At 54.2% G+C, this 26362-nt stretch overlaps 1 protein-coding gene across 3 annotated transcripts in view; it reads right to left on the bottom strand.

The window, feature by feature from the left end:
- The window catches only part of COL17A1 (collagen type XVII alpha 1 chain), a 48875-nt gene that overhangs the window by 4206 nt on the left and 18307 nt on the right, over positions 1 to 26362 (bottom strand). For all 3 annotated transcript variants that reach the window (XM_057734468.1, XM_057734467.1, XM_057734469.1), the window contains 37 exons: positions 25538 to 25606; positions 24285 to 24446; positions 23837 to 23917; positions 22678 to 22722; positions 21471 to 21686; positions 20671 to 20889; positions 20256 to 20285; positions 19852 to 19878; positions 18443 to 18469; positions 18289 to 18351; positions 17464 to 17568; positions 16658 to 16720; positions 15976 to 16011; positions 15294 to 15347; positions 15018 to 15053; positions 14465 to 14500; positions 13537 to 13599; positions 12320 to 12355; positions 11974 to 12045; positions 11175 to 11201; positions 10171 to 10206; positions 7955 to 7990; positions 7639 to 7719; positions 6541 to 6576; positions 5953 to 6030; positions 4446 to 4499; positions 4285 to 4326; positions 4076 to 4129; positions 3552 to 3611; positions 3191 to 3217; positions 2843 to 2875; positions 2693 to 2761; positions 2353 to 2403; positions 1760 to 1885; positions 1100 to 1237; positions 693 to 761; positions 263 to 403 (listed from right to left, as the gene is read on the bottom strand). In XM_057734468.1, the coding sequence (XP_057590451.1) occupies positions 263 to 403; positions 693 to 761; positions 1100 to 1237; positions 1760 to 1885; positions 2353 to 2403; positions 2693 to 2761; positions 2843 to 2875; positions 3191 to 3217; positions 3552 to 3611; positions 4076 to 4129; positions 4285 to 4326; positions 4446 to 4499; positions 5953 to 6030; positions 6541 to 6576; positions 7639 to 7719; positions 7955 to 7990; positions 10171 to 10206; positions 11175 to 11201; positions 11974 to 12045; positions 12320 to 12355; positions 13537 to 13599; positions 14465 to 14500; positions 15018 to 15053; positions 15294 to 15347; positions 15976 to 16011; positions 16658 to 16720; positions 17464 to 17568; positions 18289 to 18351; positions 18443 to 18469; positions 19852 to 19878; positions 20256 to 20285; positions 20671 to 20889; positions 21471 to 21686; positions 22678 to 22722; positions 23837 to 23917; positions 24285 to 24446; positions 25538 to 25606 (2598 nt within the window). The remainder of the gene's footprint in view (positions 1 to 262; positions 404 to 692; positions 762 to 1099; positions 1238 to 1759; positions 1886 to 2352; positions 2404 to 2692; positions 2762 to 2842; positions 2876 to 3190; positions 3218 to 3551; positions 3612 to 4075; positions 4130 to 4284; positions 4327 to 4445; positions 4500 to 5952; positions 6031 to 6540; positions 6577 to 7638; positions 7720 to 7954; positions 7991 to 10170; positions 10207 to 11174; positions 11202 to 11973; positions 12046 to 12319; positions 12356 to 13536; positions 13600 to 14464; positions 14501 to 15017; positions 15054 to 15293; positions 15348 to 15975; positions 16012 to 16657; positions 16721 to 17463; positions 17569 to 18288; positions 18352 to 18442; positions 18470 to 19851; positions 19879 to 20255; positions 20286 to 20670; positions 20890 to 21470; positions 21687 to 22677; positions 22723 to 23836; positions 23918 to 24284; positions 24447 to 25537; positions 25607 to 26362) is intronic.

Genomic DNA, 26362 nt, shown 5'->3' with positions numbered 1-26362 from the left:
GTGCGTAGAGGTGTGTGTGTACAGAGGAGTGTGCGTGTGAGTCGTGTGCAGGACGGTGCCCGGGACACTCATTCTGGCTTCCGCTGCCAGGTTCCGTGACCTGCTCTGGAGCCAAGGTTTGAGCAGCTCTGAGTGCCACCCGTTCCCTCTGGGTTGGATGCAGCCCGGCGGGAGACGGCCAGGGAGCCACTTCTGGGACGTCCAGCACCTGTGTCCCCACCCAGGCCCTCCCGCCTGCCCTGCCACGGAGGCAGACACTCACTGGACATGTAGCTGAGGATGCGGGTGCTCAGCTCCGCGTAGTCCAGAGACTGCAGGGACCAATCTCCACTGGCTCCTGGTGGCCCCGGGGGACCCCGAGGGCCCATCAGGTACTGCCGTAGATACTGACGCACGTCGTCCCCTGCAAGGAGAGGACGCGCTGGCATGAACCACACGGCCAGCCTGGCCTCCTCACAGACCGGCCCGAGTGACGTGTGAGCTGGGGGCTTGCAGACCCCCAGGGAGACGTGAGCAAGCTTCCGGTAGCTGAAGGGGCACCTGCCTGGTTGCCGGGCCCTGGGGGAACCTTGACGCCCCCTTTCCAGCTGGCTGCTGGGAATGAGGAGGAGTGAGGAGGGACCGCCAAGTGTGCCTGACAAGTGCGGCCAGGAGAGAGGGAAGGCGCCCCACCCTCTAGCACAGGCACTCACGCTGGAGGGCAGCCAGGATGTCTTCAGAAGAGATGGAGGCAGAGGACGTGCTGATGCTGTACCCGGAAGCTGTGGGGAAGGAAACCGCGTTACCTGCTTGGCTGCTACAGAAGCAACACCCCCATCACTCCAGAATCACAAAGACCTGGTCAACCAGCTGTTTCCGTTTGGGGGAAATGAATGAATGGGGGTGTCAGCAGGCTATTTATAACTTCTTATTTCTGTATTTCTTAATCTGAACAAACTTTTTTGAAGCTAGATTCGACGGCCTGATTACTGTGAATTCAGCATCGAACATCACATTCAGAAAAAGGGCAAAGCAAACAGCAAGTTAAGAGACAAGGCTCCAGGAATAAACGTGGACCCTGGGAGGGAGGTGTCATTATGGGGGGTGGGGAGAGGCTTACTCCGTAAGTAGCTCACGACGAGGCTGGCCAGCTCTGAGTAGTCGAAAGTCTCACCCGTGATGGTGGTGACAGGCCCGGGGGGACCAGGTGGGCCTGGGGGACCCTGAACCCCAGAGAGATAAGACCTGATACTGTCACCTGCCAACACAGAAATAAAGCAAAGTCAAGCTCGTCCCCGAGAGGGCGTGTCTGCCCCATGGAGGTGACCTGAAGTACTTGATGAAATGCCTATCCCACTCTGCACACAGGCCAAGGCTGGGCCAGCAGGAAGCCTAGACTCCCCTTGTTACAGATGGAGAAACCGAGGCAGAGGCTGTGCTGGGCCGGGTGGATCTTGAGGTCTGTGCTTGACTCCAGTCAGCCACCCATTTGACAGACCTGTGGTGCCCTGTGGAACTCACACCCTCACCTCCACGGAGAGCACAGGGATGAGGTCAGCAGAGTGCACACCAGTGTGAAAGTGCGTGTGTGCGGAGCACGTCAGTGTACGAGCCTCTGCTAGGGCGAGGGCAAGGCTATGTATGGAATACGTGGGCAGCTGTGAGAAGGCAGGTGTCCGGGAGGTCACGGACCACACAGACAGACAGACAGACAGACAGACACACACACACACACACACACACACACAGACGCTGCTCCACCCAGACGCCGGGCACTCACTCTGCATGTAGTCAGAGATGTACTGCTGAATCTCCAGGCCGGAGCTGCTGATGGAGCCTGGAGGCCCTGGGGGCCCTGGTGGGCCTGGCGGGCCCTGTGTGAACATGGTGCTGGATGACGATCCCCCTGAGGAGAGAGAGCCTCTGAGCTGGTCTCTCCACCCTGCGGGCCTAACACAGGAGCCCAGGCAATGCTTTCACAGCGTGAGGAGGGAGTCTTTCTCAGCAGGAGAACTAGGACAGTGGCAAAGAGCTCCTAGGCGCTCTCCCAGGTGCCCTCCCTTTCTTTCAGCAACCCGCTCACCACCCACACGGCCTCCCACACCCCTGACCCCCTAGCTCGCAGGCTCTGTTCTCGCCATCTTCCGTCATCAGCGCTGTGAGCCATCTTTATGGTGCAGGCATCCTTCCCTCCCACTCCCACTAGCTTGTAACCTCCTTAAAGGCAGTTCAGAGATCCTAGCGTGTGGAGAAAGTACCTCATCAACACTGAATCATGGATAAGTGAATGAGTTAGTTAATTAACATCCTCTTTGGCGTGATCAGCCTCGCTTGAAGAAGGGGAGAAGGACTTTGGGCACCTTTGGTTCTTACCTCGAGAGGGCCCACCAGGAATGCCAGGAGCCCCTGGGACTCCAGGATCACCTGGAACCCAAAACAAGAAGCTCTGTTTGCATCACCTCCTCCAGGAAGCCTCCCCTGGTTAAAGCTCAACCACACTCCCAGCTTGTGGCTCAACAACCATCTCATGATTTTCAGTTTCATTTCTGCAGTGATACCACAGCTTCCTTGGGCAGAGACTGTACCCTGCACCCTGTCCCTTTCTCCCTCCGGGCTCTCCTTTCTTCAGCTTCTTCTCCCTCCCAAGGCTGTAGCACCAGTAAGTGGGATCTGGGAGCCAGCCTTGCTCCCGCTCTTTACCGCCTTCACTGACCTTTGTCACCCTTGGGTCCCTGAGGGCCGGGTGGGCCTGGTGGTCCCTGGAGTCCGAGAGAACTGGAGCCTGGAGGCCAACAACACAGTGCAGTCAGCCAGGTGGGGACAGGCTCCAGCAGAGCCAGCAGTGGGGGCGCTCAGCACTTACCTGAGACTGAGAACCCTGGGAGGCCTCGCTCGCCTGAGGGACACAGCAGAGAGGGGACAGTCAGCTGTGCCGGCCTCCCTCTCCCTGAGCCCCAGCCCAAGACACCACCGCCCTCCCAAGGCTCCCCAAGATTCATGATGGCTGGGGCAGCACCGGCCCTCGGGCAGTGCCTAGAGCTGTCCCAAGGACACACGCACACATGTGCGTGTAAGTTCTCAACCATAGAGACACATTCTGATCTACCCTCACTCATTTGGACCAAACTCAAGAAGCTCAGGGGTCTTGGAAGGTCAGCCTTTGCCACTCCCACCCCTACCCCAGGTTTGTTTGATGCCAGTTCTACTATACCTTGGTGTCCTCGGGGGCCTGGAAGGCCTGGAGGAGAAGGCAAACAGTTGTGAGACATGTCCCTACCAGATATGTAACTTCAAGGGGCCCGTGGGGGAGGGGATGGGGCTCTGGGGCCAGAGCAGACTCAGGGCTTGGGGCTCCTCGTGCCTCTCCGCCCATCAGGACAAGGAGGATATTCTTTGCAGAGCTTCTGACCACCCCGCACCCCCTGCTCCAGGCTGCTGAGCTTCTAATGGGATATGGCAGGAGGGTGAAGATCCACCCCAGCTCATCCAGCCTCATCCAAACTCTCCCAGCCACCAGCTGGGTACGCAGGGGCACGTGCTGGCTCCTGTGCTCCCTAAGACACTGCTCTCACCTTGGTCTCCCTTGGGGCCTGGCGGGCCAGGTGGGCCTGGACGGCCAGAGAAGAAGGTCTCTGTAGAGAAAAGAAACAGTTTTGAGTGTGGACGATGGATGGATGAATTTTCCACTAGAGACAAGTCCTGGGCTAAAGTTTGCTCTAAAATTATTTCCATATGTTTCTATGTTATACCATCAGCATTTATCTCATTTCATGAGCATGTGTCCTACCTACTTTATCAGACCTGGGCTCCCTGAGGACAGGAACTAGGTCTCCCCAGTTGGCCCAGAAGCTCCCCAAGGGCAGAACTGACTATCTCCCCCAGGCTAGGCCATCAGGGACTCTCAGGGCGGCTGGGCTGTCATCAGTACCCTCTCCATGCAGCAGGTAGCATGGAGTTTATGCAAACACACCCACAGCGGAAAGTCAGAAGAAGGAAGCGTGGTGAGTAGGTCAGGAAGGCTGCGTGCCTGAGACCACAGCATGGGCTGGGGCTGGGGCTGAGGTGGCGAGCACGAATGACACCTCCCCAGCGTTACCTGAGCTGCTCAGGAGAGATCCTGGTGGGCCTGGCGGGCCTGGCAGGCCTTCCCCTAGATAAGAGAACAGCCGAGACTTATTAATGCCAAGAGGTAGGCTAGGAACACTCTGCCCAGGAGTGAGAGTGGCAGAGAAGCTCTTTCCTGAGAGCCAGCCCAGAATAAGCCTGGGCTCTGGGTCCCATTGTCTCCCACCACTCAGTTCTCACCTGCTGGGCCTCGGGGTCCTGGGGGGCCTGGAATGGATGGTCCTGTAGAAGAGGGTGAGGAAGAGGCAATGCTGAACCCAGGATCTTGGCTTCCTCATTAAGTGCCTTGAGCCTCCCACCTTCAAGATTTCCCACCTTCCAAAGATCCCTGAGGTGCTCACCTGGTGGCCCAGGTGGTCCAGGTGGGCCTGGGGGACCTCGTAAATCAAGACCCTCTGTGGAAAGAAGAAACCAGAAATGAGCAAAAGCTGTCATGAGGCTGTTCTCTGCCAGCCTTACCCCTCACCAGGATCATCAGTGCCTACACTCACACCCCCACACCAGGTCATGGGTCATGGCATGGGACCCTCCAAGATCCCCTCTGCTAGAGGCACCTTTGCTCAGAGACAGGGCGGGGCTGAGTCGAGCTCCCTGGTGGCTATGCGGGTGTATACAGTGATGATTAAGAGCGTGGCTTTGGTGTCAGACAGCCTGAGTTCAAACCCTGCCTCACCACCGCTAGCTTGTGGGCAAGTGCTTGACCTCTTTCAGCCTCAGCTTCCTCTTCTGTAAACCAGAGGCCCAAGACCTACATCACAAGGGCCTTGTGCAGACTCCGTGGGGCACCAAGGCACTGTGTCTGGCACATGGTGACTGCTAGACAAGGGCTGGCATTGTCTTTGCTGTTCAGGTGCCCAGGTGGGAGGCCCAGTGGCATCTCTGCATGGGCTTTTTTTTTTTGAGGGGGGGGTTGTGATGATCAGTTTTCATACTTTTTTTTTCAAACATACAATAAACTGCATATATTTAGAGTGAACAATTTGGCATCCCAATCTCCCAATTCATTCCCCACCAACCCTCCCCGCTTTCCCCACTTGGTGTGCACACGTTTGTTCTCTACATCTGTGTCTCTGTTTCTGCCTTGCAAACGGGTCGATTTTTATAATTTTTCTATATTCTGCATATATGTTAATATACGATATTTGTTTTTCTCTTTCTGACTCACTTCACTCTGTATGACAGTCTCTAGGTCCATCCACATCTCTAGAAATGTCCCAGTTTCATTGCTTTTTACAGCTGAGTAATACTCCATTGTATATATGTACCACATCTTTTTTATCTATTCATCTGTTGATGGACATTTAGGTTGCTTCCATGTCCTGGCTATTATAAATAGTGCTGCAGTGAACATTGGAGTGAATGTGTCTTTTTGAATTATGGTGTTCTCTGGGTATATGCCCAGCAGTGGGATTGCTGGGTCATATGGTAACTCTATTTTTAATTTTATGCATGGGCTCTTTAAAGGACTTTGGGAACAGGAGGATCCAGGAGTCAGCCCTCCCAGGCCGGGCCTGTGGCTGAGAACCTTTGTCATTGTTCCCAGTGTGGAGGATTCAGGATGCCTCCAGTCATACTCACAGGGCTGGGTTCAGAGGCCCCATGTGACCCTGGTCCTTCTGGAATCCGGGGAACCTCTCTGACAGCTGTGCCATCCCCTGTGACTCATCCTCCACAGCTGATAAAACCCCCACTGTTCCTTCTCAGCGAGCACTGTGTTTCAGAGGAACTGGCCATCCTTATACTGGAGCTCATGATGACTTACCGGTGCAGCTGCCGCAGGCCCCAGCGCACGGCCGCCTCTCCCACCCCACCCGAGTCCCCTGTCCTGAAGAACACGGTGGCACTCACGGGCAGAGAGGACCTCCGAGATGGAGCTGCTGCTGCCCAGGAACGACTCTCCAGCAAGTCCTGGCTCCCCTCGCGGGCCTGAGGAGAGGGCACAGAGCTGGGGGGACACCGCCTGCAGCAATCTGTCCGTGCTTTCCCGCGGGAGCTGCCCAGGTGCCCGGGGTGGGGATGAGCTGGGTGTGGACGGGGCCAGAGTGTTGGCTGGGAGTGAGAAACACCCCAGGAGGAACTGGATCCAGGGCCTGTCTTTGGTATTTGGATAAGGTGCTGGACATGACACGATTCTTGGGCTCTGGTCATAAGAGGCCTGAGGCCTGTGGAAATAGCTGAGAGTGACCCTGATGCAAGAGCCTCAACCTCCCTTTTGGGAGGATCCCTACCTCCTCAGAAACATGGAAGCAGGGGGGAGAAGGTGTCTCCTGTGGCCGCTGAGGCCTTGCAAGGGCCTTGGTGAACGGCCGGGTGGACCCTCACCTCCGTTTCCAACCCACACATCTCTCACTTCCCTTAAAGATGGGCACAGGTCCACCCTGGGAAGGAAGCTCTCCCCACAGCCTACCGCATGCATTCTTTCAGGGTGTGACATACCTTGCTGTCCTGGGAGACCAGCTGGGCCAACAGGGCCTGGAAATGGGATTGGGGAAGAAAAGGTTTTATCACACCTCTAGGGTCAGTTCTAGAAAGAACTGAAGAAAAGGCAGGTGCCCGGGTCGATGAGTAGCTTCCTCACAAGGCATGGCACAGTGGCCCAATGAGGTCAGCTTGCTTATTTGAAAGCAGTAAGCAATTTGAGACCAGCCCTGTGGTCCATGCCAGTGAGTATTCCTCTGCCAGGCCCTGGGGCTGCTGGGATGGGCAGGACGGCCCTCTCCGACAATGTCCTCCACTGGCTGGGGACTTCTAAACACCCCCGGTGTCCCCTCTCTTACTGGAGTTTATCAGGAAAGAAGGCTGGTCTATACTTGCATTAGTCATATTAAATAATGTATTCCATTTATATACAAACATTTAAAATAATTAAAAATAGATATAACAAAATAACAGGCATTTTGGATAAACAGAAAAAAATCACCCATAATTCTTTAACTTGCACGTATTTTATTTCCTTCCAGCATTTTTTAATCTTATAAAAATTTATTTGCAATCACAGAGCACATATTATCGAGTATTCTGCTCTTTTAAATAACACGATTATCTGCTAACAACCTTCTTTAAGTCTTCATATTTTCATAGCCATCTCATTATTGTTGGACAATTTGGGGATATTTGCTTCCAATAAATTCCTAGCATTTTTGTTGCCTTTGATGCATATCATCAAGTTGTTTTCCAAGAGGGAACAATTTGAGGACTGACTCTGACTGGTCAAATGCTGGTTCTGGAGGCAGAAGGACCCGGGCCAAACCCCGACTCTTCTGCTTCTTAGCTGTGTGACCTTAGGCACACCATTTACCTGCTCGAGCCTCCAATGGTGCTGTGGGGACCTAGTGAAGCAGTGTCATGCAGGGCTTGGGATACTTGCTGGGGAGTAATCAGGGCTCACCAGGCTGGCTGGGAGGGCCTTTCTCAGCCCCTTCCTACTCTTCCCCAGCTTCCGGCCCAGGTTTCAGGACTGGAGCCAACACTGCTGTAGTTAAATGCAACCAAGGCCTGATGCTGATCTGGGGCAAAGCAAGAAAATAGACTGACCTGGGACACCTGGAGGTCCTGGAGGTCCCATGGCTCCAGGAGGTCCTGGGGGACCTGGGACAGTGAGAGTCGATGATCCCTCTGAAAACAGAAGTCACTTTGAACACTGAGCCCCACACTCCTCTCTCAGAGGTGCAGGGACCCAGGCCAGGCTGTGGGCCAGCTCGGGCCAGTATTATCTCTGAAATCCCCCCACCCTCCTCGCTTCTGACTGGAAGAGCTCAGCATCCTGCCCAAAGCACCAAGCCCGCGGACTTGCAGGGTGTTGAAGCAGAGCCAGGGCACATGCCCAGTACACAGTGCAGGGCCTGCCTACCTGAAGTCACAATCCTGCCTGGAGCTCCGGGTTCACCTGGGAGGGGAGGAAGAGGAGAGCGGTTATTCCCAGGATCAATTAGTGGTTCAATAAATCATTTTCAAGGCTTCTGATTGCATTTGAGACCATTCCTGGGTGTCTAACCCTCAGGCTAAATGCATTTTAATGAACTGAAGGGGAGCATGTAGGATGCATGAAGCACCAGTCTCTGCACAGGAGACCCTGGAGGCCCGAGCATCAATCTTCTCGGCCACATTAGCTTCTGGAAGAAGCTAGGACTCTGTGAAGGGGCTTCATTTGTGGATGTCGGAGAGTCTGCCTTTCGGTGAGGCCAGAATGAGATGTCTCAGGAGGCATCCCCCCTCCCAAACTCTACCTTCTCCTACTGGGGGCATCGCAGGCTCTTGCTAGGAATCACTTTAGGTAGGAAAACAACTGAGAGGTCAAAGAGCAGAGGCGCTGAGCCTGTGGGGTCGAGCCTGGTTCCCAGCGCTCTTCAGGGGCTAATTCCCTGGGATAGTAGTAGGGTCTGCGCAGAGTTAAGAGGGGGTTGTGTGGTCTGGCAAATCCCGAGTTATGTAAGGGTTAACAAGTCTCTTCTCTGCCTGTGTCTTAGAGGGTTGAAAATGCAAATGTGCATGGAGGACATCCAAGAAGTGGGTGCCAGATTCACACTTTCCCAGGGCCGTCTGGATGAGGAATCGCCACTGATCAGAACCCAGGGACAGGACAAGAATAAAGATGCAGATGCAGAGAATGGACTGGAGGACACAGGGTTTGGGGGGCAGGGCCCGAAGGGGAAGCTGGGATGAAGTGAGAGAGTAGCATAGACATATATATGCGACCAACTGTAAAATAGCTAGTGGGAAGTCGCTGTATAACAAAGGGAGATCAACTCGATGACGGGTGATGCCTTAGAGGGCCAGGATGGGGGGGAGGGGGAGGGGGTCGTTGGGGGGGGTATGGGGTATATGTATAAATACAGCTGATTCACTTTGGTGTACCTCAAAAACTGGTACAAGAGTATAAAGCAATTATATTCCAATTAAGAGCTTAAAAAAAAATCAACAGATTCTGAAGAACCAAGTGAGTGAAGTAGAGGATAGAAAATCCCTTGATTGGAGGTAATTCTGGGACTTTTTGCCATTCCCTAAGGCCTGTGGGCAATTCAGTCATCCACACACTGAGGGGTGATATTGACTTTCCCCTTTGGGAAAGTAGAGGGATGGGCTCTGCTGCAATTTGGCAGCCCCTCAGCATCAAGGCCAAGAGAAAGCACTTGAGTTTACTTTTCTTGGAACACAATCCAGTATCAGGTAAAACGTCCACTTCTTGTGCACACTGGACAGAAAGCCACAGGCCCTAGAGAAGGTCAGGGTGTCTCTCAAGAATCCCCAAGCCTCTCTCTCTTACTAAAGGTGCCATCAGTCAGATCTGTGGACCCAGAGATGTGTCTGCCTGGGAGGTACCTGAAAGAACTCCTTGGCCCAATCAGTTGTTAGAAATAGTTTCTGAAAAGTAGGTCCCCTCCAAGGTGACGGTGAGTGACAGAGGGCAGCTCCACACAACATCAGGGTTCAGGAATGTGGGGATCACAGGGACAGAAGGAGAAGGACTGTCTCTGAGCAGCACCTATCCTGGACTGGCTCAGGGCAGGGGTCTGATGGTGCAGAACCCGTTGCGAGTGACCTCCTGCACGTCAGGGTCCATGTCCGGAGGATGCCCCTCTCACAACTCTGACTTTGCCCTCTTAGTAGCATCTGAGAGGCTCCTCACGGCCTGCATGAAAGCCCCCTCTCAGAAAGGGGGTGGCAGTGTCCCTGTTACCCAGAGGCCTGTGAGGACCATAAAACCTGTCCCAGGGGGGAGTCATGTTATGGTTATGGGGGACCAGGCCTAAATGAGGGGATGGAGCACTCGTGGGGGCCATTTTATAGGCAGGATGGAAAGGCTTTCAGCGGTGAGGGCAGCACCCTTGCAGATTCTCCTCCTTTGAAGGCTTGGAGACTTTCAGGCACCAAAGTGAGGCTCTAGATTGTGGGGTGGGGGGGTTTGAGGACTCAGGGCTTAATTGATCAGAAGAATCCCTGGCTCCCCAGCCTCACAGCCTTCTGCTGAAGCCACTAGATGCCACTGTTGATCCAGGCTCTGGCCAGAGAGGGGCCTCCTCTCCTGCAAAAATGACTAGTGATGGTCTAATTTGGAAAATCTCTTACCTTTAGTGCCTGGTCGGCCAGGGGTACCAGGAATTCCTGTTGTGATTGAAAACAAGTCAGTCAGGATGATTGAGGGCCAGCAATTCCAGACCCCCTGTGGCAGGACCTAGCCTCTGTCACTCAGCAGGGCATGGCCACAATTGCTGATTGAAACCTGCAGACCCACCTGGCTCTGCCTCCTTAGCCCAGCAACCCCTTGGGTGGGCCTTTTGCTCTGAGCCCTTCTCCCTCTCTAGGAAATGGGGCAACAGCTGGGCTGGAGGGAGGCAGAGGCTCACAGACCCACCTTTGGGGGATTCCAGTCCCTCTGGGTGGTGAGCCCCCTGCAGCCTGCAAAGCAGCCACTGTCCTCACCACCCCTGCAGCCTAGGGGAGTAGAAGCTGGTCTTCCTATTCCTGATGCAACACCCCCTCTTGCTTTTGTCCACTGAACTCCACCAGGGAGCATTTGAAAGATATCCCTGTGTGCTCAACTGTTACGGGGAGATGTTGCTTGATTTTATTTTACATCTTTGCCTAATTTCCTTTAGGAGTTGGGGCTGGTGTGGTGACAGTTTCTCAAATCCAAGTGGGTGCACACTGTCCAACTATCGGACAGACTTTGACACTGGGGCTGTCCCAGGGAGGCTGGGCCCTTCTGCATGAGATGAGCACCCACTCCTACCATGCCACAGGGGATGTGGGCCTCTGTGGGGCTAATGGGACTCCTGGGCCTGGAGCCTCCCGTCAGGGGTCCCTGCACCAAAGGGGACCAGGCTCAGTCAGACAGAATTCACATGTAATCTAACCTCATCTCTCCCAGAATGGCTTTCTAGATTGTCCTGTGCATATTTTTCCTTCAAGGTGTGTCTCAAGACTCACAGTAAAAGGACCTGAACCCATTTTTGCTGGGGGCGTGAGGAGAAGAGAGGAACCACTAAGGTGACTGAAGAAGCCTCTGCCAAATGCTGGCGGTGAGAGGCTTGGCAGTGGCGTTTGAAGGTGGGAGTGACTCAGTGACTCACCCTGAGGTCCTTGGGGTCCTGTGAGACCTACGGAAAATAAAAGACAAGAGAGGAGCGTTGAAGGGCTGAAGCGCCGCCCCCTCAGGTGCAGGTGCGGGTGGAAGAGATTGATGGGCACAGGAGAATGAACCCTGTGTCTGGGGTACCCCGGACGAGAGCAGTTCTCTGACCCACTGCTCCATCAGGGGATGGTTCTTGGCCCAATTTGGGGTCACAGACCCTTTGGTGTCTGAAAGCTACAAACTCAGAAAGTTCATACACTCACTGAGCCCCTAATGCTGCCCCGGCCTCCCTCCTGGGCGTTCCCCATCTGTGCAAGAGGCCCCCTGCTTCTCACAGGCCCCTGAGAATCGCCACTTGCCCTCAAGGCCTTCTCAGCTTGTTTTGGTTTGTTCCTCCTGCTGCCCTGAGGCTCCTGCTCCTGTTGGGCCTGCATGGAGACCCTAACAATGGCTTCTCTCCCCAGGCTGTGGGTGAGGGTCCAGCTACAGCCCGAGGGGTTCCACAGGGGAAGGGCTCAGAGGAGCCAGGCACTGAGGTGGCCATAAACTGCCATTGTTAACTGACTCCTTGCCCCTTTCTAGAACTCCTTGCTTTCAATGTTGATCTCTCTCTTCCAAGTTGCCAGACTTGGTGACTCAGGTGTCGGGACCCACAGCCAATGTACCCGGCTCAAGCCAGCAGTTGTGGTGTTTTCCTAATGAGCTGCTGCAGGAAAATGGATTAAGGAAGGTCCACACACCCCCACACACCACCCCCCCCACACACCATGGCCAGCTCGCTCTTCCCACTCTGTTACCTGGCTTTCCTGGGTCTCCAGAAGGTCCTGGTAAGCCCCGGGTTCCAGGCATCCCTGGAAGACCTTGTTCCCCTAGAGAGAGCATGACCAACGTGGAGATGTTTCCTTTTTAGGCAGACCGACTAGCCAGCACATCAAAGCGATGGTCTCTTGGGGTTTTACGGAGTAACTTGCTGGCAGGTGGAAGGGAGGAGGGGGATGAGGCCTGCCCTTGCATATCTTCCTGTGATGTGCACCCTCTGGCCTTGTGATTGGGGGCTGGGGGCCGTGTGCTGGGACATGGGCAGGGCAGGGAATGGTGGGTAGGGGAGGCAGGGAGAGTGAGGAGAGCAGCTCAGTGACCAACCTCTTGGGCCTTGGTGTCCGTCGGGGCCAGCGGGTCCTAGGAAAGCAGATCCAAGCTCATCAGTGACTCTGGGAGCTGCTCTGGGGCTCCCTTCCTCCGCTGCTCTATAACCTCGCAAGCTAGGTGGGGGGCCATGCAGCCCCAGCTGCAGCCATCAGACATGGAAGAGTCCCTGCCGTTGTCACACCTGCTGGGTGCAGCTTTCTCCCTGCCCTCTCTTCCTAACCCAGCAACGCCTCTTCTTCTGCCGAGAACTGTTTCACGGCCCCACTGCATCTCTGGCACCTAACGGCACAGGACGCGCATACACCCGATGCTGAACACATGTTCAGGTCCTGGAGGTCCAGGTTCTCTAAGATCTTGTCTTCTCTGCTGTAGGCATTATCCTAACCTCTGTCCAAAGTGATGTCCTTCTGGGACCAGCTCTTGCTTTTTCCCACCTCTTTGTTTTTCCTCACTTGTGGTTTTCTCTGCATGGAATTTTCTAAATTGATGTGATTAAAATCTCCTTTACTTTTTAGAACCATCTGAAAAGCCACCTCCTTCATCCTTCTGGTTGTAGGAAACCTCTCTCTCTACTGTTTCCTCACAGCCCCCTGTACCTGTCACGGCCCTCATTGCCTTACACAAGCTCTATCTCCGCTCGAGGGAGGTAAAGTATCTTCCTCGCCCAGCACAGCCTCCTGCGCACTGTCAGCGCTTCCTAAGAGTTTGTTAAATGAATGAGATCATGAATACACCACATCCCCATTGGTGGGGCTTAGACCCTTCCGGGACGTGGTGCCAAATGTCTGGCCCCGTGGGGGGTCTTTAGCCAGCTTCCTTGTCCTGGCTGACAGGCTGAACCCTGGATCTGGCTGTGAGATCCGCCCTGGAGTATCAGGGCTATGCCTAGAACTCTGTGGGTTCCACAGAACCTCAACCCTTGCCTGTCTTCCCCAGGGGCCTGAGTAGCTTAGAGGCAAGAACCGGGGCTGATGGACCATGCCCTGCCAAGCCCCTCCCCCGGGGCAGTAAGAAACTGTCAGAGACAGCGACAGCTCTCTGAGCCCCAAGAGGGATGCCAAGATCCAGGAACAGCCTGTAAATGGAGCCTCTAGAAGGGGTGGGCAGATTAGAGAATGGAAGATGCAGCTCTAGAAGGATGTCAACTCTAGGGCCATGGTGATGACTGCAGTGGGGCAGACCCATGGTGTTTCTTGCTTCGAGACACTCACCCATTGCTCCTTTAACCCCGGGCTCACCCACAGCACCAGGTAAACCTCTTAAGCCGGGCTCGCCTGCAAAGAAAATGGACTAGGTGGTTGGAGGAGCTTGACAGTGGTAGAACACTCCACCCTACCGGCCACCCCCAAGCCTGCCACCTCCCCAACCAGAGGAGCCTGGCATGTCAACCAGAGGTTGGGGAACCAACATTTGCTTTGATTCTAAAGTCAGGCCTCGGGGGACTTCCCTGGTAGGCCAGTGGCTAAGACTCTGTGCTCCCAATGCAGAGGGCCTGGGTTCAATCCCTGGTCAGGGAACTAGATCCCACATGCCTCAACTAAAGATTCTGTACAGGACAACAAAGATCCCACGTGCCACAGCTAAGACCCAAAGCAGCCAAATAAATAAATATTAAAAATAAATAAATAAATAAAGCCAGGCCTCCTACTCCTAGGAGCAGGCACAGACTGGCCCAGAGGCCACGCCTGTCTGAAGGGGCCTATGTTTGAGTCTTATTTCCCTGGCAACAAAAAGCCACGCTTTGTAGCCAAAGCACTAGTACTATTAATTTCCCTTTTAATCACGCAAGTTGGCAGCAGGTAAGTAGATACAAGTAGTGCAAACTTTCTGCCGCTTTGGGAAGAGCTTAATTTTCCCAACTCAATTTTTCAAAAGAATCAGAGACAATCATAAACTCCCTTTTCTGCCCCAACCATTCACTGTGTTGGCCATGCACATGGATGCTGGCTTATACTCCACTCAGTGCTTGATTTTATCTTGTCCTGCTTTTTTCTAGACTGCAAGTTCCCTGAAAGCTTTTAAACAGAGATTCCACCTCACACTTCCGTGTTTCCACCCTTCCCCTCATCCCCTTCAAACACCCAAGGGATTTACAAAAAGTCTTTACTGGATCACAGTAGATTCCTGTGTGGGACTGACCTGTGAGGCCTCGGGGTCCTTTCTCACCCTGGTCACCTAAAATAAACATGGGGTAGGGGGTGGAGGAAGCAAGCATCGGTCAGGAACAAGGAAAACAATATCCGTGAGTAAGAGGGACCCTGGCTGCAGAACAGTTCCCACCGTACCTGCGGTCAGCTGAATGCTGGAGAGAACTCCGCACTGACAAAGCCCCAAGGCATGCTAGATAGGTCTCTCCCGGGGCCGGGCCCACCCACACACTGACCCAGGCCCTGCTGTCACACCCGTGGGCGCTGAGGGCAAGAGGGGGACCAGACTAGAGGGGAGAAGCCTCAGTGCCGCATCCACGCCGCCCTGAGGACCACCCACCCACAGCAGTGTGACGCTGGGGCTGCTTCCCCTCTTCGGGTCTCAGTTTCCCTGAGAGGCTGGACTAGAATCTCAGATCCCTTCCTGCCCCAGGGTCCAGCAGCCAAGTCACATGTGTTCTTGGACCCTGGGGCAGGGGTCTCATCTGGGTTCTCAGGAGTCAGCAGGCTGTGGTGATGTCTGAGCAGCAGTGGAAGCAACATACCTTTGGGTCCTGGGGGTCCCACAGGTCCTTTGTCACCTGAAAAGGAAATGGACATCTTCGTGTAAATCGCCTTGGTGGGGATGACCAAGAAGGGGCAGAGTTTGTGTCTGAAGTCAGGCTCCCCCGCCGTCCTGACGGCCCCTTTCCCTCGTGTACCTGTCCGCCTGCCCAGGCTGTCGGCATGTCCCCCAGACCCTCCTTGTCCCCCCAGACCTCCTTCTTGAGTGAGTGACGTCTACAGGGTGACATCCCCTCCGGCCCCTCCCCCCGGCTTACCTTTGATACCTGGGAGTCCCACTTCACCTCGGAGCCCCTGGAGACCTACAGAGCCTGCACACAGAGGAAACCAGGTGGGTGGATGAGTGTCTGCCGCTTTGGAAGGGATGGACGTGCACACGGCACACACAGACACACACACGTACACACACCTACTGGGCTCACATGTGCACAGGCACACACAGGCACACACTCCCTGGAGTAAGTCAAGGGCTGCTGTTCACAGACTCCTCCCCACGTCCCTGCCACATCATCCTGGTCCAGGTTCCTTGCCCCTGTGATGACCAGGCCCGGGCATGAGGACCCCTCATGGGACCCAGGCAGAGACGTTGGCCTGCATTGCAGTGTGGGCTGCAGCTCGAGATTCCCGGGACAGCGGGATGACCTCTCGCCCACAGGGGGTGAGGTGAGGCAGGCGCTTTTCTCAGATCAAGGCAGGATGGGAACTGTCTGCTGCGGAAGCCGCTGGAGGGCCTCGTGCCCCAAGTCAGGTCAGAACGGATCTCACGGAACCCATCGGTACCGACCTCGGCCGCAGGGGACACACACGCAGAGGTGAGTTTTGTGTCTCTGGGAGGCTCTCTTTATAATTGCTTCTTTTGCTTTAAAAACGTTTGTTTCTCCATTTAACATCCCGCTCTCTGCCCCAGAAATAGCGTCTATTTACGAGAAGGCTACTGACCTGGGGGCCCCTGTGGGCCAGGAGCACCGCTGGAACCTGAGGAGGACAACAGGACAGCAGTGATCGATGGGGCAGGAACAGGCCAGGGACACTGACCCGATGGCGAGTGGCAGGAGGAGGGGGTGGAGCGTGCACCCCCAGGTGAGGGCTGCGTGTACACACCAGGACCCCAGAGTCAGTGGACCCACGAGCAACCCCAGTGCAAAGTCCTCCTTCCGGAGGAAGCTGCGGCTGCTGGGATCAAGAGACCCCTTGCTCCTTCCTGGTCCAACACTTGGGCAGGGGCAGGGAGGAGAGGGGACCAGAAGGGCATCACACTGTGAGAAGGCCCCATTCACCTGGCTTGTCCAGACATGTTGCTCTCGAATGTTTGCATCTGGGCCCCAGCCAGCAAGCAAATTGTCTGACTTCTGATTTCCAGATTTATCTACCCACTCAGGGACCACATAAGAGGGCCATCAAAGAGAGATGGAAACGTGACCCCCAAATCCACCACAGAGCCGAAAACACAGCCCCGATCCTGACGCCCAGGGACTTCTTTGTCGGGGGACCCTCTGTGGGCCTGTAGACCCCGCACAGGTCTGGGGCCGTGGGTTAGGACCGTCTAGGATCCCAGCACCTGGGCCTCTGAGATCCATCCTGGTCGTGGCAAACTTGGGAACCATCTGGGTACCCGACTTACCTTTGGGACCCACAGAACCTGGGACACCAGGTGGGCCTTGAATACCCGGTTGACCAGCATCCCCTGGGGAGAAATAAGCATTCTAAAAGAGTCCCGCTAGTCGGTTGCCCACCCAGCCCAGTGGTGTCATTTGCAGGGTGAAGGGGACACTTCCTACCCTGCTGGTGGTCTCTGACCCACTGGGGTCTCCATGAGGCCAAGAATCAGCACAACACCTTCAGTTTCTATCTCCAGAGTCTTTATATTCCATGCAGTCGAGCATTCAGTAGGTGCTCAATAAATATTTGTTGCCTGGTTGAGCCATATTTGTAAGAGGGCAAAGCTAAAAGTAAAGCTTCCCGCTCATGATCTTTTGGCACCGAGAGGATGGCTCATGTCTTGCTTGGTTTCCCCCGAGGAAAGCAGATGCGTGGGTAAGAATCTAACTGCAACATCTTCCCTGCTCCCTCCAGGGCTGGGCTTGTGTCTGAAGCGTTCCCCGCCTCCTTCTAGCCGTGAGCGGCTCCAGGGCCTGCACCCCACTCTGCCTTCTGTCAGGCCCTGCCCTGTCCCCACCCCGCTCCGGGAAGATCCTTCCTCCCTGTGACCATGTTCTGTGGACGCAGACTGCAGGGGTCTTGGCCCCAGGCATGAATGCACGGCCCAGCCCACGCCTCTTCCTTAGACCACAGTCTCTGCAGGGCCCAGCACAGACCTGGCTCCAGGCGGGTGCTCAGCTAATGCTAGTGAAAGAGGGCGGGGGGAGGACAAGGTAAGGAGGAAGCGTGGACACAGCGAACCCTCCTGGTGAGGGAATCGCCTCTTACCTCTGTCTCCTTTCTCTCCAAACCCAGGAGGCCCTGGTTCACCACGAGGTCCCATGGGGCCTTCTCGCCCTCTCTGGCCCATGGGTCCCTCCATGCCAGGCTCTCCTAAAGACAGGAATGGCCACCTCAGTTAGGGCCGCGAAGGGCACCACAGGCAGCATCTCGCTGGCAGGACATCTGCCTGGAGCCTCCCAGCTCCCTACCTCTCCCTTCCCCTGTAGCCCAGGCTCAGTGCAGAAGCCGGAGTGTTTGAAAATGCAAGTGGGTCGTGTCCCACTTCTGCCCCAACTTGTAAAGGACTTCTCAACTCACTGGGAGTAAAGGCTGAACCCTTACAAGGCCCCCAGGGCCCCTCCCTCTCGACTCTCTGCCTCCTTCGTGGGCTCCTGTGCCCACCCCCTACTCCTCCTGCTCCTCCCCAAGCTCCTGGACTCACAGGCACGTGCTTGCCAGGGCCTGTAGCGGCTCCCTCTGCCTGGAAGTTTCCCCCAGATCTCCTCAGGCCTGGCTCTCTCCCCACCTTCACATCTTTGCTCAAATGGCACCTTCTCAGCAAGACCTTCCCTGCCGGCCTTATCTTCCATTTCCCCTCAGCCCTCCCAAGGCCCTGCTGGGCTCTGTGCTCCCATTTCACTTCCTCCCTGTATGCACCTCACTTATTGATCATGTCTATTGTTTATCTCCACCCAAAAGTAGGCAGGGGTTTTGTTTTGTTTACCGCATCTCCCCAGCACCTAACACAGGGCCTGGCGTACAGCGGGCATTTAACATTTACTGAATGAATGAATGAATGAGGGAAGACGTGAACAGAAAAGCGGTTCTTACCCAAGCTGCCTTTTTGTCCCTTTGGTCCCTCTGGACCTTGGTGGCCCAAGGGCCCAGGGATACCTGCGGATACACAAGAGTAGCTCAGCCCTGCTTTCCTTCCAGACCCCAGGAGCGAGGACCGGGCAGCCCACAACCATCAGAGGCTACGCACCTGGAGTTCCAGGGAACCCTCGATCTCCTGCAGGAACAGAGAGAGAAAAGTCAACCAGAGGACTGAGGCCGGTCACCTAAAGGAGCCGCCAGTGGAATTCGGGTAGGATCACCAAATTTAGCAAGTAAAAATATAGGACACTCAGTGAGGTCTGAATTGCAGATAAATAGTGAATAAACTTTTCGTATTTGGGACATATTTATAGTGAAACTGATTTATTATTTATATGTAATTCAGATTTGACTGCATATCCTGTATTACGGTCAGGAGAGGTGTGTGACCTGTAAGCTGGAGTCCTGGGGAAGGGGCGCTGAGGCGGTGACCCGGGTGTGTGTGTGGGAGGGCAGGGAATCCTGCAGTTGAGGGCCACCAAGTGGAAGAACCCCAATTCCTGCACTGGGATCTCCTGGGAAGGGAGGTGAAGCTCAGGAGAGGGGGTGACCCTGTCATCCCCAATAGTGATTCTCAGAATGGTCTCTGTACCCCTGGCCTCAGAACCACCGGGGGTGATCCAGACCACAGGCTCATGGCCCCACCCACACTCGCTCAATCAGAGGCTCTGGGAGTGGGGCCCAGCACCTTCCAGCAATTTGCACATACACTGAAGCTTAAGAACCCCTCTCAGCTGGATCAAGGGGCACTTCTGTGGTCACTGGGATTGGAAAGCTCTTCCTCCCACCCATCGGCCTGTCCCACTGGTTGTCAAGCCACTCTTCTGAGGACATGCATCAATTTCCTACAGTGACTGTGTGCCACCCAAGTTAGCATGTGACTGTCTTCCAGCTAACCAACACTGGGGGCAGCTTTTCCTGTGAAGGTGTCCCGTGTCCCTGACAGATGCCCCCATTTCCCCTGAAGGCAGGTGGTGTTGCTCCTACTGAATTTCCCTCATAGGAGCTCTGTTCCTGACTGGTGGCTTTTACTGCCGTCTCCCTGGGTGAAGACCCCTGAGAGCAGGCTGCTCTCCTGGAGCGGTGGTTCCTAACCTGGTTCATCAGAATTAACCTGACGGGAGGGGTTTCAGCCCCAGAGTGTCTGATTCCTGGCAGGGCCCAGGAATCTGCATTTTTCAAACTCTCCGCGGGGTGGTGTGGTAGCAGGCCCTTAGGCTGCCCTTTGGAGCTTAGGGAGATGCAGGCCCTGGACACAGGCCTCCTCAGTGTCCCTGGCGTGGGAATCCCTGGGAAGAGGCCAGCGACAGTGCTGTCCCAGAGACGCAGCCCTGCTCTGCCACGAAGCCTCCTGCTCCCCAAAAGCCCAAGGGTCTGCAGGTTGCTCTGCACTTCATGGTCCTACCACAGGGAAGATGGCCAGGAAGAGCGGGAGGTGCGTTTTCTGACACTTGCTAAGTGCTTCAAACCATCAACCCTCTCTAATATCTACGGTAAAGTTTTCCATGTTTTGTTTACCTTTAGGGCCTTGACTTCCCATGTCACCTAAAATCAGAAAGACATGAAAACTGTGAGATGGGGTGAGAACCCAAGGGCCATTCTCTCCTAGTATCTTAAGGCCAGCTGACAACACGTAAAAGGCATTTCATGGTGAGGTGGCATGCGGTGTGGCTTCCTCCCAGTTTCCATCTGTGTCTCTTGTGCACGTCAATTGGCCTCTCTTAGATGATGCCTTAGTTCCCTTCTCGTTCTAAGATATTCTGACTGTAGAGCCAATTCTCAACCCCCCACCCCAGCAGATTCTGTAAGATCTTTCCACTGCTCATTCTTCAATTTGAAAAAAAGAAAAATTTTCCAGTCCCCCCAGAAAACCCATTTCCTTCGAAATGAGAGCAGGGAAAGGGCTCCATCCACTGCGATACCTTTAGGACCAGGGCTTCCTCGGAGATTTCCTACAAGAGACAGCAAAGCCTGAGTTAGCTGCACATCTTCTGTGTCTCACTCACACACACACACACACACACACGTACACACACACGTGCATGCTCACATGCACTGACCCAAGGGGATTACCGTGGTATAGTGGGAAGAAACAGAGGCTGGGACTAGCAGTCTCATTCTAAAGTGTGCAGGTTGTATGACCTTGATCTTGGGCAGTTCTCCCCAGGTCTCAGTTTTCCTAGCCAAAAAATGGGATAGCAATACGGGTCCTCCCTCCCTCCCAGGGACATCAAGAGGGCCGAATGAGGGGAGCCTGAGAGTGCCCTAAACAGGTACCACTCCACACGCAGGAGCTGGGACTGGGAGCTGCTGGCCCTTTGCCCTCGATGTGCTCACCGTTCTCCTGTTCTGTTATCAGCTTGCCCCTCACGAATTGCCAGAGGTCCTCCTGACTGTAGCCATCAAGCCCAGACGTCCCAACACCTGCCCCCGGCCTGGGTGCGACGCCATGAACAGAGTCCTGACTGCTCCTCTCCATCTTCTCTTGAAGCGTCATGCCGCTCCTGACTTTCTCCAGCTCATCCACGCGTGCTTTCAGGCTCCTCACCTCCTCGGCTGAAACAGACACACGGAGGCAGTGTCAGCGCAGGGACCATCGAGCCAGCGCCTTCAAGCTCCCAGGGGAGCTTGACCTGAGGGCTCTGGAATCCGTGGCAGCTTCTTTGTGCCACGGGGACATTTTGCCGGAATATTTTCGGGGAGACAGTCTGTCCTGGCTACCAGCAGGATGACCGACTCAAAATCGGAACTGAGCCTTGAAGAAGACTGGCCAGGATCTGAGATGGTGACACAGTTGGCCCTCACTCTCTCAGGGAGTTGGTGTAAGAGCCAATGGAACATGGAAAGTAAAAAGGCTATGAAAGGTCTGGCCTGATTATTAAGGGCAGCCAGATGCTCGGAGCAGGATGCCATGGGGATGGGGCCCTGGGCCAGGAACCAGGAGCTGCCGTAGAGTCCCAGCTCGGCCACGGAGTAGCCGTGGGACCTTGGCCAGGTACCTCTTGGAGCCCCAGTTTCCTCATCTGCAGTAACAAGGGGTCTGCACCCATGATCTCGGGCCCCTTGACTCCTGGCCCTTGGGACACTTGCTGATTCTTGTCCTGCTGAACAGGCAGCAGGGCTGCCGTCACACGTACCCAGAGCGATGAGGCCGAAGAGCAGGCCCAGGAGCAGCAGCCAGGTGAGCAGCAGGCCCAGCAGCCACTTCCACCAGCTGCACCAGGAGCCGCAGGGGCACCAGGCTGGCGCCGCCCCCCAGGAGTCCTTGCCCCCTCCGCCGGCGATCCTGCCGCCAGTGCCCCCGCTGCCGCTGCCGCCGCCGCCACCACGGTGGTGGTCATAGCCGTGGAAGTCTGTGGAAGAGAGGGCAAGGGTAAGGTGAATGCAGGCAGCTCGTGCCCGCTTCCCTCCAAATTCTGTAACTTTTGGTGACCTTCTGTGGGCCTGAGTGAATGTGAGCGGGGCTTGCAAGTTCCCATGTGGCTCCTGGAACAAACACAGGGCGGTGACTGGCGAAGAGCAGAGGTCTGACAAACCTGGGCTTGAGCTGTGTGACCCTGAGAAAGTCACTTAACCTCTCTGTTTCATTTTTTATAAAATAGAGTTCAAAACTGACCTTTCTTCATGAGATGGATGTTGAATGAAATAAGGCATGCAGAGTAATTAGCAGAGGATGTAGCAGATAGCACCAGGCTTAAAATTCTTGATTATGAGTGTGGATCTACCACGACCTCTTGCATTTTTTCTGCCCAGACCTGAGTCATTCCCATCTCCACGTCTCGGTTCACACGGCTCGTTCTTTGTAATCCCCACAGTGCCTACAACTACACTTAGCACTTAAAGGGTGGCCAGGAAGCTTTTCATTTTTACTTCTTTTTTATTCTCAGTGAAAGTATTCTTAGTTTTTAGTATCTAAAATGGGCTGATACCCCTTGATCAAGACTATGGGAGCAAGTGAGGAAAGTGTAAAGGACGGGAGACGTGTGTGGTCTCAGGGTCACCTTGAAGCCTGCGTGGGCAGGGGGAGGGGAGTGGTTTATAAGACACAACAGCAGCCCTGCCGTGTTGCTCCTGCCATGTAGGCAGGCCCTGGGCACCCGGCAGGGGCAGTGCAGCCAGTGACACATCTCCTGAGCTAAGCCCCTTCTGCAGCCCTGCCCCTGCCCCTGCCCAGCCCCTCCACCACGCTCCCTGTGAAGGCTTTCGGGGAAACTCTTTAGAGTTGGGTGGCTCACGTGTGGGCCAGTGGCTCACTGGCTCCAGGCTGAGGACTGTTATCTGTTCCATTCACCATAACCAGCCCCTTCCACTCCCATTACTGCAGGGCCCACCGTTCTTACTCACCCGTGGAGGCGGCCTTGGCCTTTGCGGACACAGTCTTCACGTCTCCTGAAAGACAAACGCTGAGAACTAAGGTTTTGACTGAGCCTTTAAACTGTAGGATCCCACAGCACAGTCCAGCCTGTAGGTGGATTAGGGGCAGGCCTTGAAGTAGATGTGCCCCCAGGGACCTTGCAGAGCAGCCATGTGCAGGAATATTCATTAACTCAGTCCTCATGGATCTCATATTTGCAATAATTACATTGATGAAGACATGGCTTGGCAAACAGTTCAGTGGGAAAAAGCACAGTGTCCTAAACTTCTTGTGACCTTAAACCTCTAAAATCCAGATGTTTGCAGAGCACCACGCTAGGGGTGACCTTGGCATTCAAACAATATATGTTCTTATGATTTCTTGGTCAATGGACCTTACACACAGATTCCTAACCTGGGATGGAGGGAACAGAAAGGTAAAGAAGGGCTTGGAGGAGAGCTGCCCATGAGTCCCGGGTGTTATTTGACCTTTGAGTTTGTGGGCATCTGTGGAATTTGCTGGGAAAACTGTTTATAGTTCTCACCAGATTCTGAAAAGGGTCTTTTGGCTTCACAATCCCACCTCCACCCCTAAAATGTAAGGAACTGCTATCTTAGATTTAGCATTAGGCCTTGAGAGGATGGTAACTGATTTTATTTGCATTTTTCAAAAGATGTTCTGTAGCTTAACTTTTCTCTTTCTTTACTGACCTCCCTGAAAGCAGTGATTTGGAGAGAGTCATAGGAACCAGAGCAGTGAAGAAATGTGGTTATCCAGGACAGAATCCAGGTATTTGGAAAGAAAAAAATAAAGCTGGCAAGTGCTTTGCAAAGCTTTTTTTTTCTATTAGCTCTGAAAATTATGGAAGGACACATAAGGTGAGAAAAAGATGCCCATGTGGACTTTAGATGCGCTGTGGGAAGCCTTGTTTCCATAATAAGCACACATGAATCAACGGGGGAGCTTGGTAAAATGCAGCCTCTGACATAGCAGGTCTGGGCTAGGGCCCAGGACTTTGCATTTCTAACAGGCTCCTGGGTCTCACCCATGCTGCTAGTCCAGGGCCACGCTCAGACTACTGAGGTCGCGGAAGACAAATAAATGACAGATGGATTGGCCAAAGTGGACAGTGATCAGATTTGCTCTTACCGTTCGTTTCTGATATTAGGTAGGTGTCGGTGGTGTATGCAGCTTGTTTTTCCTTTTTTAGGGTGTCCTCTGAAAAAGAAGCTGTGCACATAACCCATGATCATTGTGAATATTCTCTCCCAGCTCCCCCACCCCACATCCTTTCCCGCTTGTGGAGATAGATTAGCCCGGTAGGAAGAGGGCCCCGCGTTCCCTGGATTAATCCCCCCAGTCTGGGCCTGTGGTTAGGAGACTTGCCCAAAGACCCCTCTGAGAGCCCTTTGCTGGAATTTTCCTGGCTCGTCTGATTTCAAGGCAGACCCTGGGACACCCTATTCAGCAGACATTTTTCATTTGAATGGGATGACGGTGGTTTCATCATTCAAATGTCTCAAATCAGCTTGCTAGGACATTTGCCTACACTGCTCATCTTTCTCTCGAAACCTGAGTCTTGTGGGCTCCCACGTACTTGCAGCCACACTGGCGGGGGAGGCGGTAAAGACCTTCCCACTGTCCTTGGTCATGATCAGCAGCTCCATCTCCTTCTTGGCAGGCGTGTTGTCTTTCTCCAGGATCAGGAATTTACAGTCCTTGTGCAAGAGATCATCGTTCTGCACACTTGTGCTGCTGGCTGGAGAGGAAAGAAGTGGGTGAGGAGGAAGGAAAAGGTGGAGGGAAAGGGAGAGGGAAGAAATGACCATAAGAGGGAGGAAAGGAAGAGAAAGAGGGTGGAAGAAAAGAAAGGGATTAGTGTCTGAGGGTCTCCCGCTCTCAGTGATAGTGGTTACTAAGAAGCATCTTTGGGACCAGAGACACCCTTCTCTGCCTGGCTGGGCCTGGCCATCAGGAGGTTGGGTCAATGTCAGAAGCACTGAGGGCTGGCCTGGCCTGGGGGGCTGCCTCTCACCTGGACATTATAGAATCTTCAGTGAGTGGATAGAATCAAAAGTTGCTGTGTCAGGCAGGCCCTTTTTAAATTAACTGGGTGGGTTCATTTCTAACTGCAGGTCTCGAGTGTTTGCATCCTGGGGGGACTTTTCCTGACCACTCTATCCAGCATACACACACACATGTCTCTACCACCTCACTATGTCTGTCCTTCAACTACGCGTCACTTTCCGTAATTACTTGTATACTTGTCCACTTGTTTGTTACCTGCATCCTCCACTGGAACTGCCAGGCTGGTGAGGGCAGGAGTCTAGCCTCCTTGTCTATGTCTGTAATCCGGGCACTCAGAACACTGTCTCACACAAAGCAGCTGCTCAGTAAACAGTTTTGAATGAATGAATTGTTGAATGGAGGAGGGAAACACATCGGGATCAGAGCAATGGAGGAAATAGGCTACCATGAGTCATGTGCCCAAGTAGATAAGATTCCACGGAAAGTAGGGAGGGTGCCGCAGCTTCTAGGGGCACCCTGGCCCTTGTGATGGGAAACCAGTAACCAGGCCAGGGCTTCCAACAAGGGTAGGGGCTGGGCTGTGAGTGCCTGACCCTGGGTGTGGAGGGTGGGGTTTCCTGGCCCCCTTGGACAGGAAGGCCAAGGCACTGAGAGGCATGCCTATCTCTGCTCATTCCTAGAAGCAACCAAGAGGCCCTTGTGGTGAGTCCCATTTGCAGACATCAGACCACCAATGGATTATGTCCCCACCTGCCACGTGTCACGAAAGAACAATTCTTCCTGTGTGCCAGCCTGCCCCCGGCAGCTGGGGATGGCACTCACCTGCGGAGGTGGACACCCCAGTGCTCACAACAGCAGGACTCTGGGGCATATTTTTCTTCACACCGTACGCTGCGAGAGAGGAACCAATAAATGAGCAGGGCCAGCATAGGAGGGCAGCTCCACGCTGTGTGAAAGCAGCCTGTCCCGGCCCGGCAGACAGGCAGGCTCCCCAGGTGAGAGGAAGATAATAAATGAACCATAATAGTGAACAGAATAATAATGAATCATGGAATCAACTCTCTCCAGCCATGGGGGCAGCAGTGAGTTTAGATGAAACTTTCTATGATATAATCCTCATTCTTGGAGGACTGTTCCAAAGGCCACCTCCTCCATGAAGTCCTTTTAGACCCCCCACATCTTCTTCCCTCCTGAACTCTTACAGCTCTAGCACCTGCTCAGCAGAGCTGATTCATGTTCTCTTACAGGATCCCCAGATGTTTCATGTGTATTAGACATTCTACTCCAACTAAAGAGTAAGCAAGTTGAGGGCAAAGGCTGAGGCTCCTCCTCTTCTGTTCCCGCTGCCTCAGGTTTGCGCAGAGGGTGTACCATAAAGTCAGCCAGATGACTGATTTGCAGTGACAGTGGGCTGTCAAGGAGAGCAGTGAGACATGGGGATATACAGGTGACACCCCCAGCGCAGGCTCCCACTCACGTCTGAGCCAGCACATGATTGAAGCTGGCATCTCCGGGTCGGGGTGTGGAGGGTTGTTTCTTTGGTGGGAAAGGTCGATTTTTAGGGACACTGTGGTCCCTCTAATTCCATGGTTGAAATGGGCTATTGTGAGTTACAGTTGCAAAGAGGTGTTACTTCCCAGCCCCTAG

The sequence above is a fragment of the Hippopotamus amphibius genome, chromosome 5, assembly GCF_030028045.1.
Source record: "Hippopotamus amphibius kiboko isolate mHipAmp2 chromosome 5, mHipAmp2.hap2, whole genome shotgun sequence".
Lineage (NCBI taxonomy): Eukaryota > Metazoa > Chordata > Mammalia > Artiodactyla > Hippopotamidae > Hippopotamus > Hippopotamus amphibius.
The sequence above is the reverse complement of the archived record's forward strand: the minus strand, read 5'-3'. Positions and strand labels throughout refer to the sequence as shown.